At 39.7% G+C, this 17,289-nt stretch overlaps 1 protein-coding gene across 1 annotated transcript; it reads right to left on the bottom strand.

The window, feature by feature from the left end:
- Positions 1–4,101: 4,101 nt before the first annotated feature.
- Positions 4,102–13,054, bottom strand: LOC118424187. The gene is made up of 5 exons (XM_035832724.1): positions 12,977–13,054; positions 11,961–12,081; positions 10,473–10,823; positions 9,376–9,632; positions 4,102–4,111 (listed from the first exon to the last, which is right to left on the bottom strand). The coding sequence occupies exons 2-5, from the start codon at positions 12,054–12,056 to the stop codon at positions 4,102–4,104; spliced, it is 714 nt and encodes a 237-aa protein (XP_035688617.1). The 5' UTR covers positions 12,057–12,081; positions 12,977–13,054.
- Positions 13,055–17,289: the final 4,235 nt, after the last annotated feature.

Here is a 17,289-nt window from a genome sequence, read left to right as displayed (position 1 = left end):
GGTGTTTATGTCGTATTTGGTGTTGGTTTGCAATGTCGTGTGAGACTAAAAGTAACTGATCCCTACTATAACCGTAAAGTGTTGTAAGTGAACAATAAAATGTGTTGTTTATAGTTTGAAACATCCAGTTAGACAGTAACTACACACATAGGTCTCGCGTACGTGGGTGAACTCGTGCCAAGTGGTAGCTGTAAAGGCCCTGTATATCAAGACCTGCCACTGTAATATTTGTTCTATTGTTAGCACATGTACATTTTAAACATGAAAAGTAAACACTTTCTAGTGGGGCTTCTGTCGCTGTGGATAAAGGTTACAGCTACCTATTCAAAAGCGCCACCTTGTGTCAACCATTACAAATAGCAAAGTATGTAACACATGGTCAAACAATAAGAGCCATGGTTAAACAATTATTATCATATAGCCAGGAGACGGGGACCAATCAGAAGGCTGCAATTTCTCCATAACCCAGGTCATTAATATTCCATATACTACCCACCTATTCCAGGGTTCCCATTGGTCCAAAAATGCGGGCACAGGTCTCGTTCTCAGAGTATTGTCCATGATTTGTGAGTAGAAGATTTTACAACTCTGGGAACGAGAGCCACCACCTACGGCGGATGGACAAAATGGCGGCAGTTTAAACACGCGTCTGTACATTGAGATAGATCGCAAACAGTGACGTTACGGCAGGTGTAGGGAGTGGTGGTGAGATTCTATTGCCAAACAGGTAAGGAGGTTTAGAATGTAGGGAGAGCAGCAATCCGACCCAACCAGCAAGATAAATGGCGGCCGGACGAACAAAACCCGGCTCTCGTCCATGGGCTACTATATTATGTAACAAGCGAATGCGTCCTCTGGAGTCGTCACGGCTAGGTATCGGATAATGTCTATATGATAATAACGTTAATTACCCGCTTTCCTTCGGTGTATACGGTGCCATAATTCATGGTCTATTCCTATAACCACCTCATAAACGACGCTTCATTCGGTGGTTATAGGAATAGGCCATGAGTTATGACACCGTATACACCTCGGAGCGGGTCATTAACGATCTTAAGGAGCATATAAATTGATTTCTTTCGCTACATAGTATGTGCTAAACGTGAAACTTGCAATTTACTAAAAATCGTTTTCTTTTCATGTAATTTCATACGAAGGATATTTTACGTATGTATTGCGATGTTCTTTTGACAGTTGTAATTTGTCCTGTTTTTGCTACTACATTCAGATGAATTTTACTTTTTTATTATTATCAGGGTGTTCTTTATACAATGACATGCGCAACTCTTTTATCAGTGCTCTCAATGTAGATACACGATGTAAAGAGTTAACCAACGACAACCTGTTTGTACATATAATGACAACCACAGACAACTTTGTGCAACACAAACTCTGTGAGTTCGTATACACATGTTTTAAGAAAAGGGAAGAGTCATGTAAACGTTAGATATAGTGATAGCATAGTTGCAGATGTATTGTTTATTCAATTGTAATACTACATGTTATAGTACTTAGTCTTTAGTATCCCATCATGGGATTTGCTGCATGTAGCCCACATGGGCAGGAACATGCAAATAAAGATCATCATTAAAGTAACTCCAGACAAAGTGTTCATTAGATTTGCCACTCTCTCTCCCTTAAGCTAAGGGCACAACCCGCCGTATGTGTAAATACGTGTTGTCTACGTGCCAAAACGTGGGCAATCTTTTAGGATCCGTTAGTAGTAAGTACCGTCTCCGTACGAACTCCTAGGGATTTTGGAGCACGCGATAGAACTTTACGTGCAGGCAAAACTTTGTGTGCCATCGGGCTGAGGATTCGTCCCCCGTACGTGCCAGTACGGGCGACGCACCTGCCCTGTACAGCCTGAACGTTTTCAGAAATACGTGGCGGACGTGGCCTCCCCCAAAAAAACGTACGGACAAATTGCACGCACGGCGGGTTGTATCTTAGCCGACGCCATCTACCGGTCCCGTCGAGAATAGCATCCACAGACCTATCCACATGTTTAATGACGCATGGCGATCATACTGATCCAGGCTGCACCTCCCCCATAGGGACAAACCGATCCGTACCAACCAGAGTGTTTCCTATGAGCCATCATGATTACCAGGGTCTGTTTATTTATCTATTTACTTTTTTTCTGTCATATTTATCCGGGATAATCCAACTTAGTGGTTAACACAGCTTTCCAGTGGAGCCCTGCATTACATAAATTGAAACATGTACATATGCATGGTGACATGCAAACAGAAAATTGCAATCAATAATGAAATAAATAAATAACAATAGTAATAAAACGGATGTAAACAATAATCATAGAAAATAAATGCCACTAATGATAACAATATTACAAATCATGTATGAATAATAATGGTAATGAACTTATTAAAACGATAACAAATGGATACTATCATAGTCGTCAGTTTCATATCGTCATTGAGCGGTCAGAGGTCAGGCTAGCCAAGCCCTACAATTGGGTTTTAAAGGCAAATTTGGACGCGCATATCATTAGAAATGGTGGCAGACTGTTCCATGCGACAATACCTCTATTTGAAAACTTGGGCTTTCCACATTTCAAACGTACAAGTGGTAGTTTCAGGGATAGATTCTGGCTGTGTCGGGTGGGGCAAAGCTGACGACAGTGAGCGGTCTTCGGACACTGATTATGACCACACCTACATGGTTACTACCAATACTATCATGAGTACAAAGGCTTGTGCAAAAATACACATCCATAAGACACTTCATGATTTGCTTGATTGAACCTTTATTTATTCATGAAAGCTCAAATCGGCCTGCAGGCCGCTTTTCATTGAGGCCATGAGGGAAGAGGCAAGGGTCAGACAAAGTATATAACATAGATACAGTTCTGATAAGTCTATAAGTCTATATACACAATTTTTACATACATTACATGGCACCAAATACATGATAGAGAGAACTGCTACATGATTTAAGTCCGTTCATTTTCGCCGTTCCAATTACTTTAAGAGTCTCTGATTGGTTGTTCAGAAGGTGAAGCAAGCTACCCATGCTATCTGACAGATCAGATCGCTTCATCACTGATCTTGGAGGCTGTGTAAGCAAACCTAGCTCAAACTATCATTGCATACCATTTTCAAAAGATGTCATACTTAATTCAGTTCAATTTCATTTACCAAAAAACAGCATGGGGGACGTATTGTGATGTTTCTTATTGACTGTAAAGTTGATTATGTAAAAAGTCAACTTACCGCTGTAAAATTAATTATGGTTCTCATTACCATGATATGACCATAAACTAATACCATGGTTAGTTGATCGCATATTCTATCAAAATAACAGAAAAGTGTGAAAGCTATGTCTAAGAAAAAAGTTTGTCACAATAGTGACTACTTCCTTAGTGCTTTACCCAAGGGACAAAAGATTTTTATTAAGAGAATGGTCTGTGAGTCACACGGCTGCACAGCCAAAATAACCTGTGGTAACCCTTCTAGCAGGTCGCACGGGTAAAAAGAATAAGAGAATGGTCTGTGAGTCATACGGCCACACAGCCAAATATAACCTGTGAGTCATACTTGCGCACAGATAAATAACATAAGAGAATGGTCTGTGGGCCATGCGGTCACACAGCCAAATTTAAACTGTGAAACATACTTTTGCACAGGTAGATAAAATAAAAGAATGGTCTGTAGGCCATACGGTCATACAGCCAAATATATGACCTGTGAGTCGCACAGGTAAATGAAATAAGAAAATAGTTCGCAAGTCATGTGGTCACACATTCTAAAATTGCCCACGCAGTAGTGAGTCATGACCAAATACTAACTGTGAGCCAAACGGCCACACACCAAAATTATCTTCATGATATATATAAACCAGGCCTCATACCGGGCGAGAGCATGACCTGGTATTGATCAGAAATAATTTTCCGATAAACAGAAACAAGTACCCACATAAGAGTGGGTCAACATTCAGCTACCTATAAATACGATGTATAAACTAGTGTCCAAAAACAGGCAAGTGCATGACCTGGTATCAGCATGAAATAATTTTCCAATTTGTAAGAAAAAGAAATAGGATAAAATAATCCATAATAATCAGGTAACAAAACTAAACTCACTCGGGACTGGGTGGGAGGGCACAAAAACAAGCGATTAACTTCCCACTTTGGACGGGGAGCTCGGGAGATTTCAAACTGTCCTTCTTCTATCTCTGCCAAGAATGATTCAGCGTTCTAATCTCTGAACGCTGATTGGTTGTTCGAAGAGAACTTCGGTTTAATGCTTAGCCCCTATAACATTGGGCCAAAACAAAATATATCGGCCGTCACGTCCGGCCTAAATTTTTATTTTTGCTTCACAAAAATGAATTTATGCCTACCTTCTCGGCCGTTATTATATCCAGAAAGAACCCATAATCACTCCACACAAAATATTTCTTGGTGGGAATACCAGCAAATTTTATTGACTGGCATAAAACATAACAAACGTTGTAATATTATAAACAACAATCAATTACGATTTTTCCACCCGCCAAGGGAGCGATAGCGACGAAACCCCCCCAGAGCGAGCCGATAGGCGATAAGAAAGGCCAGTAAGGTAGGCATGAACAAGAAAATGATTCTCTGGAAACGTGACCATCGGATACCCCTTTCCACGATACTGTGCTGTTTCTCTCATGAACAAATTCTAGTCTCTTCACGAAGGAATGCCATACAATAGGCACTCCTGAACACCAAATAGACAATACACCAGGCCTCGAAATTAACTGTTTTCTCTATTGTCCCAGAAGTGTTCCCAAAAATAAATTCCAATCGTCCCGAAGTGAGGATGGATGGTCCCAAGCAGGTTTTTAGGAAGTCCCGTATCACAACAATAAAGTTGAGTCAGACTCAGAGTACAATATTTCTGTCTATATTAACTAATTGTCAATTACAATAAACTCAAAATCAATGCAGATTCAAACGTGTCTTGTCTATTATTAGACAAACAGTCCCACATATCTCCAGAAATTTGAGACAAACCAAACATAACAAGTGGAAGTTGGGAAGAAAGCTTAAGTTTTTTGTCTGTGCAAAAATTTGTATTTTGTGTAAAAACATTGGTACTGTAGACTACAGTCCTTTAAGCCCCGGTCACAAAGCGCATACGATTCCTTGCGATTCCTTCCGATGCGCAGGATAATCGCAGTGCGACGTAAGTCGGAAGAAAATCGGAAGCAATGGTTTAAGTATATAAAGCCGTGGTCACAAAGCGCGTAGTGGATCGTACGATGAGGTCATAAGAGCGTGCCTGCGCCAATCGCAGTGGATCATAGTAAATCGGGGAGCGTCGTATGGCGAAAAATAGAGCTGAAATGGATTTTGAACATGTTCAAAATTTCGCTATCGTCGTAAGATTTTATTTGCCCCCATAGCAGAGTTCATTACGGCAATTTTTGTCTACTGATGAGGTTATAGATTTATGATTTTTTAGCATGTTGTGATGGTTTCAGTTTTCCCTGATATTGTCGATATTGACGAAAAGGGGAAATATATCAGTCGCAACTGCCACAGTCGCAACCAGAGAACAGCGCGCCACGCACAGGTGATGCAGACAAATTGTTTGATCGCTTCATGCACGTGAGTTTATAATTAGATCAAATCTCAGCTCTCGTCGGTCTTGGGTCAGTTTACCATAATCGTAATAACCATGGGGACAACTGGAACATAAAGGCAGGCTCTATGAGTCGGAAATATATATGATATAATTCTTATCATTTGATTTTTGTATGATGGCATCTTTTTGTTGATAGCATATCATGATCATGACGATCTTCGAAAGAGCCTGACACGTAGAGCCGGCAAGCAGGCCGAGATAATCATACCAGTACTCACGCTTGATTTGAACTTTTGCTTGTAATACTCTTGTTGTCATGGTCTTTTTAAATTTATTTTTACAGTTAAAGATATTATAGGAAGGTATTAAACAGCTATGTCCACATTTTGTTGGTTAAAGAAGCACAAAAGCGGTCAGACGGCTATACAGAAGAGACACAAGTGAAAAATCCTGCGACGCTGGAAAAATTTTGAACACCATCCGATGCGTTGCGATGGCTTGCGATGCTTACGATTTTCTTGCGATGTACTGCGCTCATCGTACGATATGCGGAATATAATGGTACTATATATAGATGTTAAATTTAGTGCATTTGCCGATCAAACGCACACTGTAACTGCATAGTCACATATCAAATTTGGGGGCCTTAGGTCTGGGAACCAAAAGCTAGGTCACGCGCCTGACAAACGTATGATTGGTTTACATTCTGATATTGATAATTTTTCTACCGTCCCAAAAAAGGTCCCAAAGTGATTTTTAGTGTTCCCGGACTAAATTTTTTGGTGCCCCGGGACTATGGGACTATGTTAATTTCGAGCCCTGTACACCCCATCTGATTTACTCGGATTCATTTGCGAACAATGTCCAAATTTTGAAAACAACTCTGTGGATATATAAGTTAATGTTAGTAACGGCACGGAACTTGAATTGGATGCAAATTTCCTCGGACACTTTTCAAAGCTTTCTGTCAGTCCAAAACTAACTGTAAGCTCCGTTATGCAAATTCTTTTCGGTGTTTTACAAAACCAGCAAGGTATACGACTTAAAACCTTGCAAGTTTACGCTCACAAAGATCACACGTTGCAGCGACACGTTACCAGTAATCAACCTTCCGTTAAGTTTTCATGCCGTTAATTAAATTAAGTCGTGGGAGGGGGGCAGCGTTTGTAAATTATTATTTCAAGAAATCATACTAGAGTCGATTCCATATTACCGAGAGGGTGTTTCTTGCCTTTTGTTCTAACATTTTGGAAATCTTTGTAACAATCTAACTGTGATAAGTAACTGTTTAGAACTATTTATTACATCTATGTGATGTTCTAAATATTTCTATAGTACTCAAACATTTTAGAAACATTTCTAACATCAAATACATTATTTTTGTTAGTTTCTAAACTGTTCCAACATAGATGCATCATTTGTGATCACATGTTCGAACATGGAAACAATATGATGAAACTGGGGCAGTGGGCTGGGAAGAGGGCAATTCACACATCCCTGCCAAGTGCAGGAAATTATGTCTGTCTGCCACCTTCTCACAAAAGACTCACCAGTGTATACTACATAAACTCTAAAAATACAAGCGCCAAACAAAGAACCAAGCTTAGCAGCTTTGTTTATGGGGTCAATAAAAGTTTTTATGGAGGGAAAAAATGACACAAAATGTTGGAACATGTTGGAACAATAACAAAAACACATAGATGTTTGAAAATTGTTCTAAATAAAGAGATAATTATATCATTACTTTCCCAAATGTTCCAACAAATATAAAAAGGTTCAAACATGTTTAAACTTTCATTTTGAAATGTTTGAACAATTTCGAACTTTAGTGACTCAAATGTTCTTTTACTCAAAATAGTTCAAACTTATTACAAATATTATTTCAAAACCATCTCGGTGACTTGGAATTGACTCTATACGTCGTCACGTTACACTCTTATCATCACAGCAAAATATGTAACAAAATTACAAACTACCCATCTAAAACAACCAACATGTCTTGAAGTGTCCCTCTTTCAGGTACGGCCCCTGGCTTTGATTGAGCGGAAATCCGAACACTTGCCATTTTGAATCATGTCTGAGCACGTACCTTCACACCTATTCTTGAGTGCTCACATCCAAAGGCAAGCAGTACGGACCTCATTGGCGATACCAACAGCCCCCAGATGGGGGACGTACAGTAGGGATTTTGTAATGTTATTCGAACCCTATTTGATAACGCCTGCATGAGCTCCTTCATCCTGACTAAAAACGGTCGGTCAAACACCAAATCGCGGTTAAACTACCATTGACTTAACAGTTTTCAGTCAAGTAAATCTGTAAAAAGTTTTGTGAAAGACTCCATGGCCTTTTCGTCACCCACGCTGACAACAGTTCTTTGTAACACAATCAATCATCTGCTTTTCGATTCCCGTCTTGCTATGAGTGAACTAGTGACTGAAATAAGCTGTGAATAAACCCAGGCTACATAAAGACTCGAAACTTGTATGGATACGAAAAAGACCCGAGGCATCAGTGTACATGTGCCTGGACATTTTCCAAACTCATTGTGGAATTGAACGTTAACGCGTTACCAATGTCAAAATATGAACCTCTCACTTACCGCAACAACGTTCAAATCCATCGTTGGGAATCCCCAAAAAGAGACTATTCACGACACAAAAAGAAATAAGATTTCCATTTCACGAAAACAAGCGATAAACTCACAAAAACAAGCGATTAACTTCCCACTTTGGACGGGGAGCTCGGGAGATTTCAAACTGTCCTTCTTCTATCTCTGCCAAGAATGATTCAGCGTTCTAATCTCTGAACGCTGATTGGTTGTTCGAAGAGAACTTCGGTCTAATGCTTAGCCCCTATAACATTGGGCCAAAACAAAATATATCGGCCGTCACGTCCGGCCTAAATTTTTATTTATTTGAAAAAAAAAAAATTTACATGGTGTCGAGGTCAACGCTCTTCCCCACAGGTATAATTCTGGCACATTGAAATGGCATTACTGCGCTTACTTGAAAGGTTTATCTTTACGCTTATAGACGTTAAAAATGCAAAAGAAATTTTACTCTAATGCATGAGCAACTCCACATATCAGAATACTGGACACTGAACAGGACTACTTTATAAGAGATATGACAGGCCACTGAAGATATCACTGGACAGAGACGGTGGGCGTTATAAACTTCCTTGCACGTTTGACCAATTGCTGACGTCACATATCGGCAAGATCATGTATCAACTTTGTAACTCTCGCGAGTTTACGTTCTGAAGTTTTTGGTCATCAGTATTGATCCTGAAGAAGGCGACAGTGGTCGATGAAAAATTGATCTGTGTATACCTTTATGTTGAAAGAGAAGTTAGCATTGTACCATAAAAAGTAAACATAACACGTTTTTCAACATTCCTCCCTCCCTCTGCAGCGCAATCTTAGATATAGCATGTAACTTAAGGTTTACTATTTGGTTTCGTGACATTAAAATCAAGTTGCCCAATAAACGCCAAGTGATTTTGCTCTTTCCAACTAACAAGTGTCTCCCAGATCACAATAGAAAACGCCCCTATCAGTACACATGTTAGACCCACGCCATCTAAAACTGTCGGAGCGAACCCCAGCATTGCCCACTGTACACCATAGGCCGGAAACGCGCTGAGCTGAATCAGTGCAGTAACTGCATTAACCTCTACTAACTTGAGACCAATATAGAAGAACATCATACCCACACCATGGCTACAACAGCTTAGCACTAAGACTGTAGCAGTCACTGGTTCAAGCTGCCACGTGGAACTGGTAACAAACGCTCCTATCCCGGCAGAGAGTGTACTTATAGCGTATGTGTACATCACAGCCTTTGCCCTCGGGGTGGTTTCTAAAATATTTTTGGCTCCAACGTCAAGCATGGAGTGAATCAGCGCTCCTGTTACGGCTAGAATCTGTCCAAGAGTGACGTCAGTGGTATCCGCTGATGACGTCATGTTGACGAAGCTACCGTAGCCCAGAAGCACAACACCTGCTACGCACCACATGCTGCCGAGGATGGTCACACGAGTTGGAATCTGGAATGTAAGAAAATTTAAAACAGTAAAACGCCTTGTAGTTGTCGCAAGAGTTGAGCTTTAACTCAACTTTTAGTCCCCTGACATGAAAAAATACGTGTAAGATTAGGCCATGCTGATACGAATATGTGGATGACATTAGCGCGCGCATATTTTTTTCTTTCCTTCTCCGGACAAGAAGGATTCGATTAAATGCTAAATCGCACAAAGCATGCATATGACGTAAATTGCGAATATAAATTGGAAAACGGCCATAAGTTTTATACAATGTCTAAGTCGATTCCGAAGTCAAAGATGCGGGGGGAAAATGAGGAATCTCTCTTATACAGAATACCAGGCAAAATGTATGTCTGTTTTCATTCGTAAAAGCTTTCCCCAAGCTTTAGCTCAGATTTCATAATGAAAGCAAATTTTTGGTAAGATGTTGTTCGGACACCTTCGGAGATTTAAGCTCCTTCGAGGACGCCATCTATATGATCGAAGCAGAAACAGTCAGTTTGAAGCAGATACTGAGTCGGTTTGAAGCAGAAACAGTCACTTTGAAGCAGAAACTGAGTCGGTTTGAAGCAGAAACAGTCAGTTTGAAGCAGAAACAGTCAGTTTGAAGCAGTTACTGAGTCGGTTTGAAGCAGAAACAGTCACTTTGAAGCAGAAACTGAGTCGCTTTGAAACAGTCAGTTTGAAGCAGAAACTGAGTCGGTTTAAAGCAGAAACGGTCAGTTTGAAGCAGAAACAGTCAGTTTCGCCCGTCTAATTGTCAGTTTATTGACACGTCGGCTGGTAAACTATTACTAGCAGTGTTCACGAAATGTAAAGGTTAAGAATTAGTTCACTATTTACCTGTTGAAGGAAGATACAGGACAGGGTCACCACAAAAACCGGCATACTGGCGTTCCACACGGCTTCTGCGGTCGCAGGTGGAATAAACTGGAACGCCGTGAACAGGCAAATGACACTGGTAAACCGTGCGCATCCGAGAAAAATCAAGTGGACTCCATGTTTCCAGCCTTTTGGCAGCATGTCTATGCGTTGGTACACAGTGATGCTCAGTGCCACAAGGAAAATCAGCAAGTCATCCAAGAAAAGCATCTGATATGGTGTGTATCCTCGGTCTATGACGTATCGCGATGTTGCTGGTACTGGGCCTTTGAAGAAACTGCTCGCCAGGCAGGCTGCTACACCTGAGAGGTTCTGAGGAAGCACAGAGAGAGAGCTGCCATGAGTGTTGAGGCTTGTAACTTGGTGAAGGGAACTGTTAACCCTATCCAAACTGGGCTTTTGCGGATTCCCAGACCAGGGGGGGGGGGGGGGTGGTAGGGCGGGGGTATCCAACCTTCTTTATAATGACATAAAGAAAACAATTCTCATTCTAACATCACAAAACCCAGACATAATAGAAAAGGTGGAATCTTTCGTCCTCCACTGTCTTCGAAAAAAGGAGTGGAACCCAATAACCCAGGATCTAGTAGACACTTGTGATATTGTTTTTACACTGTTTGAATCTGTCATGTTACCTGCAAAAAGCCCACGGGCGAGAATTTGCAGTAAAATTTATATAGTATAATTTCTAACGGCTTGGTGCACGATCATTTAATTCATAGAGGGATGAACTCATAAATCCTAATCACTCCGAAAATGGTGGTATCGTTATGATCAAATATGGCGTAGCTATGAAATCACCAATGTGATGTTACTGGCTAAAATCGTTTCATCACGGACTCCACGTAATATCTCAATGTATCAAACAGAGTTAACAACAAAGGTGTCTAGTTGATATCAAAGTCAATTATATTTGATAAAAAAGATATGGCATAACAATTGTTATGAATGCGAACAACGTTTTACCCACTGTAGTTACTTTACAGAGGAAAAAATCAAGCTAAATGTCAATAACAAAATTTTTAAAACATTGAAACCTCATATGTATCTATATACCAGATATCTCAAACATTTCTAGTCCTGAATAAGCTATTTACATTGTTACATTGGAACGCTTCAATTCTTCATGCAAGCATTAACTTTGACCTTTAATCATATTTAAAGCTGTCGGAAAAGATTGTATTATTCCGAATTGTTTCGAAAGTGTTACCTACATGAAGTAGAATGCCCAATCAAAAATTTCACTCATCAATCGGTTCACGAGGTCTTGAAAAGAGAAAGTGTTTGTAAGCCTGTGAACCGTTTAACCTGCTTATACGTGAGGTCAAAGATGACGCCTTAAGTCTTAAGTACATTTGTTTCATTCATTAAGATTGTTGAAATTTGTAGCAACAATTCGTGATAAAATTTAAGCTTATAAAAAAAGCCTTGTATGTCATGATGTCTTACCTTGGCCCAGAGTCGCCAATTGCCGCCCTGGTCCTCGGAGTTTCCATTCCTCAGATGTTTGGACATCTCCTTGCTGTTGTCGGTGTCACTGCTCATCTTTAGTAGTTCCTTGTGTGTAACGCTGTAGTAAAATAGACTGTAAATCACCTATCATATATGATAATTCGAAACATTAAAAACATGTACCTATTTGCAAAAGCCGAGTGAGTGAAGAAGATTAAAAATGATTTGCAAATCTTTACAGGTACATGTAAATAATACAACATCATAATCATTGATGCTGTATTTGTATGTATCACTACTGAAGCTTTGTTATAGCGTTGCAAGACGGGTCGAAAGCTTTGCACTGTATTTGCTAAAAGCCGTAATGATAGCAAATTTACGCTATGAGATATAATCGCTAGTTACAGAAAGTTATCTTGAAATTCTAACGATGAATGGATTCGAAGACCTTCCTTGTATGTATATTCTCTCTGACAAACTAAGTACAGGTCAAAGTGAATAGATTGGAGTCCCTAGTAAGTCTTAGTGCAAATTTTGTAAGGGTGTGATATAAAACTAAAACTACAAAGACTTTGTTTGAATGTATCTTTGTCACAGAAGCTGTGAACAGAATTCATGCGTTGTCTGTTTGCCTTCAGGGTATGTCCAACAAGCGGGTTTCTAGGTCGGAGCATTGTATGTCCGACTGGGTAGTTCAGAAATGGTCGTCGAGGGACGCTCTGTCAACACAACTAAAACACAAACACACAGACACACACACACACAGACACACACACGCACACACACACACAGACACATACACACACTCACCACACACACACACACACACACACACACACACACTCATACACACAAACATTCACACATAGACGCACGCGCGTGTGTATACACACATGTGTGTGTTTGACGTTTGAGCGTTACGTATATATGTTATTCCAGATAGAATTATGCCACTTTCTCTTTACAATCACCATATTGTTTTACTAATATGATCTAATATCTGACCTACTTACCGAGTCAGCTGGACATTAAATCAGGATTTGCTCAGACCTGTCTTAATTGGCAGGTTACGTCTATTTCTTCCACCCTTTGCCGTAACTAGCAGACAGATCCTGTTCTTCCAGTTATCGTGATGCGTAACTAGGACATCATTAACCCCGATAAGTATCAATCCATCACTACTGGTTGACATCGTTTTTGTAGATTTCGTATGTCGAACCGATTGCACATTTGAATCCATCTGTTATACAGTTATGAGCTACTATGTGATTCTCGTCCAGGTTAGATGCATGACCAAATGTTCCGCTGAATTGATAAAACTACAACCCCCCTCCCTAGAGCTTACGACATACGCCCTCCCCTCTAGAACAAGAGCAGATACTGGCTATTGAGTGGGCCGACTACTTTCTCATTGCAGCCAGGGGCTGAATTGCGAGCTGTAGTGTATGACCAACAGCTGTTTTGATAAATGGGCAAATGTCTTTTGCAAAATATTTTTTTTTTAAATTACCAAATATTTGTTTTGTTTTATCATAATGAATTGTCTTACTTAGAATAACTTGAATTTGCTTACTTGTGAATAACTCAAGGGTCTAAAAACTGCGAGACTACTTAAGAAAAGTCTATATCAAGATGAAGCCCTGATTGGCTCAATGACTGACGAAGAAAGTTCTTTATGACCTACCAATGCATGTCTCATTTTATGCACTGACCCCGTACGCGTACATCTGATTACCAGGAAGGCAGCTACAAGCATATCCATCCGGGGTCAGGTTACGTCACAGGGGTAGATGCCGCAGTCACAATCATTGTTGGAGTTGTTGGACTGTTGGAGTGGAACAGTGGGAGTCAAAGTGTAGAGATGTAAAATTTTCTCTATCATTCTCGTACTCATTTTGCCTTATAAACATCGATGTAATCATTGAACCAATTGTCTAATTTCTGATCCTTGGTGGGCAAGCTGGCGACAGGTCATGACGTCATGAGTTTGGCCAGGAGTGATTTCTGTGACGTCACGACCTATGCTATTTTGTATCTCTGAAGAGACATAGTATTAAGGATTAATAAGTTGCTCTCAAAAAAAAAAAACTTCGTGTAGAATCAAAAACTTCACTTTTTACCGGCATTTAAAAAATCAGATTTATGGAAACTTAAATCTAATTTTTTAAGTGCCGCTAAAAAGTGAAGTTTTTGATTCTACATGAAGACGTGACTGTGACTTTGCGACATAACTTAAGTGTGCTCTCGGTTACATTTCTAGCTCCAAACTTTGCACGAACTGCTGAAGATCTTAAAAACATTGCTTAGCAACGCTTCTGATAAATGACAGTGAATATGTCTCTAGAGAAGATACAGCGCTGTCATAATGAAGATTGCTCAGCGACGTTTTGATTTATGATGATGGAGTTACTTGTAAAGAAATCCGTCAATTGTCTCCAAATTGCTCATTGCTTGAATGTTTTCTACTTTTATAAACACAATACAGGTCGTGGTGACATGACATGGTTACGAGAGGCACAAATCATCAGTTCTTAACAAATTAGCTTAATTACTCAAAAGAGACCCCTTAGCCTAGGGGTAAGAAAGACTAGGGTCACGAGAAACTGAAACTATGGGCTCTTTCCTAACTGTGAGAATAAATTTATTTAGACATTTTCCATTTATTTAGATATTTTCCATCACTAGAGCATCTAGTCTGTGGTTCTCAATCATCAGTTTTTAACAAATAATCACCCTAAAGAGACCTCTCGTGACTGTAGCCTCTCTAATACTTAAAGGGGTCTCTTTTGAGTAATAAAGTTTATTTGTTAAGAACTGATGATTGAGAATCACAGAATAGTTTCTCTAGTGTTAAAACATTGCAAAAATTGACTGAATTTTTCCCCAGTTATAGTTTAGGCCTCTTGTGACCATGGTCCCTCTGGTACCTATGTCCTGTGGTCACCCATATGGCTCTTTAGAGTACTCAAGCCCTTTGTTAAGTAGTGATGTTTGGAAAATACAGAATAGATGCCCTAGTGATAGAAAACATTTAAAAGAAAATTTGTTTATCACAGTTAGGACAAATCCCATAGTTTCATCCTCTTGTGACCATAGACTCTCTGATACCTATGGGTCTCTTTTGAGTAATTAAGCTCATTTGTAAAAACCTAATGATTGAGAATCATAGAATGGGTACTGTAGTGATAGAAAACATTACAAAATTGATTGAAAATTTGTTTTTCCAGTTAGGAAAAGCCCAACACGTATAATGGTACAGTCGGCCTGTCGTGACGAGCCGCTCGTGACCGGCCTGTGGTGACCAATATGGCTGGCACCGGGAGCGCTCCTTACCCAGATGAAACGACCGATGAGAAGTGAGTTTTTTTACTCATGCTGTATATGTCCTAATAAGTATTTTTTGATGTTTATATAACATGATGCACAAAAGAATCCAAGCACACATGAAATCCCACAACTAGCTTTAATGCGATATGTCCTTACATGGCTTATTTATCTGCATTATATTCAGGGTGCTTTTGGAGTGCTACTGTTTGTTAAACTCGGCAAAAGAAGATCGAATTCGGTAACAAAAAAATTCGGTCGATCATATTTTGTAAATAGTTTATCTAAGCTTCTTAATGTGAAAATGCCTAGACATGAAGGGACTTTGGTATGTATATTTTTTTGCGTTGAATAATTATACACCATTTTACATGAAAGATCTGCAGCTATAGACCTACTGATAATCTTCAAGCAGATGTTAGACATCACAGAAATAACTAGTCATGCGTGATGACTAGGATTTATCTATTTTTGAATTTTAAAACATATTATATTTTTTAGTACTTACACCAAAATGGCATACGATTCCCAGCAATATTGCAAGTACGCCAATAAAAACATGTTCACCTGTGCATTTTTGTTTTAAGCGATAAAATGTTAGTGCATTGAGGCCATGACAAAACATAATAGCCAAGATCTAACATTACATTCTTCTGTCAATATCCTGTTATCGGCCGGCAATACAATCATGGCTAAACATCGATAGCAAGATTACTTTCAACATCTGTGAGCTAAATATATGTAACTTTGTATATATAGAGAGAGTGAAATAAAAAAGATGACTAGCTTCATCACGTTGGTTCATCATTTGAAGTTGAAGTTTAACACGACACAACCTTTCTCATTTGCAAACTTGTCGTTATCAGCTATGGGTTGATTTTAGACTTGCAAACTTGTCGTTGATCAGCTATGGGTTGATTTTAGAGCAGAATGTTCTGTGATCGTCTTTGCTAGCCTCTACCAGTCTTCGTTGATCGGTGGTCTAATTGTAGAAATTGGACAAATAGAGTCATGATAGTACACCAGGGGACTTACGGCCAGAACAATCATTTCCTCACTACGACCTCCGTAGGTCGCAAACTGTTCCCTAGCCGGCTTACCTCTATTTGTTTCATCTCTATCGTTTTCCCATCGACCTATGGAGTCTGGTAGAGACTATCTCTTTACCACAGTGACTAGATAGCGCTGCAGAAATGATCAGGTCAGGAATATTGCCGGACGAGATAGGTTTCAAAGGAACTTAATCTTCAGGTTGAGTTGAGTTGAATTGAGTTCAGTTGAGTAAAGGCTTATTGCTAGATGCGAATCACGTCTTCTCTCCGTTATCATCTGATGGTAGAGGTGTAGTGAGCCATCCACGTGTTGTGACGTCATGGGTTTGCAGTCAGTTGGGTACTGCTGCATCTATAGTACAAAATGTTAGACGTATAAAATTTACAAAAAAAGTTACAACATGGCTTCAGCGTAGTTACCTCCGTGAAATATTCAATAAGGTTATATTTTCACAAGCGTCTCTGTGAACAAGATAACTCAAGAACGGCTAGATGGATTGTTTCATACTTGGTGTGTTGGTGGATTATGAAAAACATTGAAAAGGATTAGATTTTGTTCCCCCTAGCGGCTTTTCTTGGTACTGAAGCTGAACTGTCTTTTTATATCTTGTGTTCTGAACAAGCTATGGTCGATTATTATGTCTCAGTGGCCTTCACTTTTGACACATTACCCAAATTTCATGTCAATGCAAATGAGTACTCGGGATGGTGAGGGAACGTATTACTCTACTCTCCAAGCAGAGGTTGGTGGAAAAAACGTGACATTTTCCTTTCATCAATTTTTTTGCGACCGACAATCACACAAGTGAAGTCACTATACGTGGAAGGGGAGTTTGATAGGATAGCGATCAGGTGATAATAGCCTTTGAACGGGAATGCCGGTCGAAAAAAAAATTGATGAAAGTGTAAGGTCACGATTTTTGCCACCAACCTCTGCTTGGAGAGTAGTG

Source organism: Branchiostoma floridae, chromosome 10 (genome assembly GCF_000003815.2).
Source record: "Branchiostoma floridae strain S238N-H82 chromosome 10, Bfl_VNyyK, whole genome shotgun sequence".
In the NCBI taxonomy this organism is placed as follows: domain Eukaryota; kingdom Metazoa; phylum Chordata; class Leptocardii; order Amphioxiformes; family Branchiostomatidae; genus Branchiostoma; species Branchiostoma floridae.
Note: the sequence above shows the minus strand (reverse complement) of the source record. Positions and strands in the feature narration are given on the sequence as shown.